The following is a 4,495-nucleotide window of genomic DNA, read 5'->3' on the forward strand; positions in this document are numbered from 1 at the left end:
TGTTTCTGCTTCCACTCAAAATAGGCATTTTCAAAATGATATAATAAATGATCTGTGGAGTATTGTGAGCTGAACCTCCACAGACACATTCTGGGGACACCAGAGACTTATATTACATATTGTAAAAAGGGGCATAATATGTCTCCTTTAACTAAAATTAAAATGAAAAAGAAAATATCTATTAAGAAAACTAATTCAAAATATTAATAAAAGTACCATCCTTTAATTCTGCAAAGCTAATGTGCATTTTTACTGGAAGAATGAGATCAGTTCGCCCACATCATCCAGGGATCTCATTAGGGAACGATTCATCTGTTCCCGCTCTTGTGCATGCGATTGCTAGTCATAGAAGAGAGCTATTGTTATAGCTGTCGCCTTGTAAGCTATCTGTATGAGGAAGCCCTGGAGGCCAGACAGACATGCAAACACGGCCGAGTAACAGGAGAAATAAAGCATGACCTGGAGTAACCTCTCTGCCGCTGGCTTTAGCGAGAGTTACTGGAGTTCAGCCCGCATGTCTGCTACACTTATGTGAGAACAAAAAGGAACTAATGCCGGTCATGGCAGCGTTGGCGTCGACTCAATTTCTGTTTCTGTTTCAAACGATAAAACTGGGAAGAGATTGCTTGTGAGACGCATTCCCCATGAACAAATGCCCAGTGAGATGATGTGTGTCCCTGTTTCACTTCTAAAAGCAAGCTACCTCACATTTGTTGAGCTCTGCACTTTTGCCCAGTGCTGGCAGGAACCGGGAGTCTTATGATGGGCCAAACTACCGCTGCTAACTCACTTAACACTCAGGTTTGGTTTCTAAACGCTGGACACCAAATACATGCATAGTGGTAACACTGAGTGTACGAGCTAAAATGTCAAGTGTCAGCTCTGTGGTTTTTCTAAGGGACACAGACATGTGAGATGCTAAACGAAATAGCTATTTATTAACAGAACTTTCTGTCCCTTTAAGCAAAACAAGTTTCTTGTTATATCTTGATTTCACTTCTAAAAATAGGGCCAAAAGGGGTTTTCACAGCGATGGTGTAGAAGAACCATTTTGGTTCCTCAAATAACCTTTCAGTGAAAAGTTCTTAAACAAGCCATTTTTTTCTTGGTGTAAAGAACATTTTAATAATCTATAGAACCTTTTTCCATAATAAAGAACCTTTTGTGTAATGAAAAGATTCCATGAATTGTTAAGGTTCTTCATGGAACCATCGATGCCAGTAAAGAACCTTTATTTATAATCTATAGAACCTTTTTCCATAATAAAGAACATTTTGTGTAATGAAAAGATTCCATGAATTGTTAAGGTTCTTCATGGAACCATCGATGCCAGTAAAGAACCTTTATTTTTAAGAGTGTTGTGGCAAAGCAAAAAGCTTCATGACTCTCATTTGTCCCAAAGCACAAAATATTAGCATTTTCAGGACTAGCATAATGCAACATTAGACATCTAAAACTAGTAATATAACCATAATTACCATTTAAACAGTCACTGATTCTTATCACATTATAGCAAGACATTTTAACCAATATTTCGGACTTGTTTTTAATCTGTTTTTGTGACTAATCCAGATCCACTGGTCTAATACGGGATGAGGACATTTGGGAAGCTGGGGGTGGGATTTCAACTCTTCACTCTGGTGTCTAGCTCGGTCCCTAAAAGTGGCCTGAGAGATATTTTGGGGGGCTCTTACCTCCACTGCTAATGCTCCCAAACTCTCCAGCAGACTGTCTGTTGCTATGGACACATCTTGGATAATCTTTGGGTCGGACTTGACATCTTTCTGCACGACCAAAACATAAAAAAGCCATTATTAGCTTATCAAAGTAATCATATTGAACACATTTTACTGTCAAAATTACTGTAAAAATAGCAGCTGTGGTTGCCAGAAATTCACTTAACACTGTTTCCAGTATTATGAAATGCCTGAACATTTTATAACTTATAGCCATATATTTAATTAAGTGATATAATGTTAATATAAAAAGCCACTTTAAGTACCAAAATCTGCTTTTTAGCCAAAAATGTCCTTAAGACCATCATAATAATACAGGAGGTAAATGAAAAGCAACATGATGAATTATGTCCATAAAACACGAACAATACTCATATATACAGTAGATTGTACACACAAAGACAAAACACCATCAGGGTAACAGACATGACAATAAAGTAATGCAATAAATATTTCCTAAATAACATAAATAAAATGATACCCAAACACCCTAATGTGCATTACTGATTACAAAAATATGAAGAAACTAAATTATTGATATACAAAACAACCATATGTGATATGTCATTTGATGGGACTTCTGGGAAAGTCATTTTACTGATTTTCACTAAACATGGTAAGGTAACTTACAGTTAACCATTTAGCAGGTTTTTACTGTAGCATTTTTACTTTTTCTGTAAAAATTACAAACATTTTTTACAATGGAGGAAGCTACACATTAGCGCTAACATGCATTAAGCAGCTTTCAAGTCATAAACTATTAGTAGGGCAATGTAAATTAGTGTGCAAGCCACATACACTAACTCTGGACTATATTGTTGTGATTTAGGAAAAAATGTCAAAGCTCTCATTGTCCACTTGCTTTCATAACTAAATCGCAGCGCAAAGATAGCAGTGACCTGGCATCTTGAAATCTCATTACTCAAAGACAAAGAAAACATTCAGTCTAAAGCGAACGCACAAAGACATCAGTATGTGAAGACTCTTGGCTGATGGCCATCGCCATTCCCTTTTCATGCACAAATATGCTGAAATAATCATTCTGATTGACAAAAACATATTATGTAAAAGTGACCATTATGTGACCACAATGTTGGGCTTGAAGAGAAAGTTCACTGGGTCTAAAATACAAAAATATACACTTGTCCTAGTTTGTGTGTAATTGGTATATTGAACTGGTGAATTCCTTTGTTTATTGTAACATTTATTGTATTATTGTAGTCCAGTAAGCAACTTTTACGTAAAATATATTGGACATAAAACACATCTTGACAAGCAATCATTAACATTTGAGTGGGCGCTTTTATTCCTGTATTCTAGTTCTTGTGATGTTGGTTAATTATGAAGTCCTATGGAAGGGATTTATTGTTTAACAGTTATATTTGCTTACCCGTATTGGCTTCAGGAAGTCCAAGTTGGACAGGAAGTGGCTCTCTGCGTTGTTCAGCCATTCAGCAGATGATTGACAGATGATGTTTTGCGTCAGCTGAGACACATCCTTATCTGCAATGGTCACAAAATCCTCCAGAGATGTGGAATTGCACAGGTCTCTGAGATGAACGCTAAAGCCTTTAATAAGCACCTGTGGATCACAAATAGCAGTTGAAACCAACTAAACAAACTCTCTGCAATCATATTTTCAAGTATGCAAGCTGCCATCTTTGTTTCAGGGGCACTTTTTAAGCCAATCGTCTGAGCTATAAATGTCACGTGACTATTACACACCAGACATTTCCAATCTAATATGCTGATTGGATGATCAAGAAATATTCCTGATTATTATCAATGTTTAAAAACAATTGTCTTTATATAAGTTGTCCCTGTCAGTCGGCCTGTGTCAGTTTTCCAGGAATTGTCCTGTGGCCGTGGCTCTGCAGGGCAACAGTCATGTGACTCCACCCACCCACCCCCTCCAGCGCACAGCAGCACATGTACATCTGTGCAGGACATCCATCATCCACAGCATCTGCCCGTGACTGTCCCATCGTGTCATATCCCACCACACCAAGGTCATCTGCACGTGAGAGCGTACGGACGCATCTACCTACGGGGCTTTGAAAAACAGATCGCTTCATATCTGTATGAACCAGCGCGTTACATAACGGTCCCAAGATAGATGACAGGCTGCAATTTAATGACTATGCCATTGTGAAATATTTTAAGCACTGTGTATACATGTGTGAAGGTAATTAAAGGCAACACCAGCAGCGCAAACAACATATGTTTGTGGAAAAAATTATTGATGTCTGTTGATTTGAGGCTTTTTAATGATTTCAAGGGTTTTAAACAGCTCATGTTGTGCCGTTCATTTACCTTCTCCAAGTTGACGTTAGCCTCCACTATCTGTATCACAGCATGCTTGGGCAGGGTAGCATTTTTCTCAAGAAACACAGACAGCGTTTCATTGTCACGGAGGAAGTCCTTCAGCTTGAACCCTAGGAGAAAAAAAAAACCTTTAAGACTAAAAATATAAGCATGAAATACCATATTTATTTATTTAGAAAAAAATATATATGTTTTTATAATAATATAAATACATATGAATATAAATTGTCCTATTATATATATATATATATATATATATATACACAGTATATATACAGTATATATATATATATATACACACTACCAGTCAAAAGTTTTTGAACAGTTAATGTTTTTGAAAAAAGTCTCTCATGGTCTCCAAGGCTGTAATATTGTGAAATATTATTACAATTTCAAATAACAGTTTTCTATTTTAATATATTGTAAAATGTAAT

The 4,495-nt window shown here is 36.6% G+C and overlaps 1 protein-coding gene across 3 annotated transcripts in view; it reads right to left on the reverse strand.

The window, feature by feature from the left end:
* The window catches only part of abca1a (ATP-binding cassette, sub-family A (ABC1), member 1A), a 38,263-nt gene that overhangs the window by 27,066 nt on the left and 6,702 nt on the right, over positions 1-4,495 (reverse strand). For all 3 annotated transcript variants that reach the window (XM_016506640.1, XM_016506641.1, XM_016506639.1), the window contains exons 6-8: positions 4,050-4,171; positions 3,127-3,318; positions 1,695-1,784 (exon numbers count right to left, since the gene is read on the reverse strand). In XM_016506640.1, coding sequence (XP_016362126.1) covers positions 1,695-1,784; positions 3,127-3,318; positions 4,050-4,171 — 404 coding nt within the window. The remainder of the gene's footprint in view (positions 1-1,694; positions 1,785-3,126; positions 3,319-4,049; positions 4,172-4,495) is intronic.

This window comes from Sinocyclocheilus anshuiensis, unplaced genomic scaffold (assembly GCF_001515605.1).
Source record: "Sinocyclocheilus anshuiensis isolate Anshui unplaced genomic scaffold, SAMN03320099.WGS_v1.1 scaffold274, whole genome shotgun sequence".
NCBI lineage: Eukaryota > Metazoa > Chordata > Actinopteri > Cypriniformes > Cyprinidae > Sinocyclocheilus > Sinocyclocheilus anshuiensis.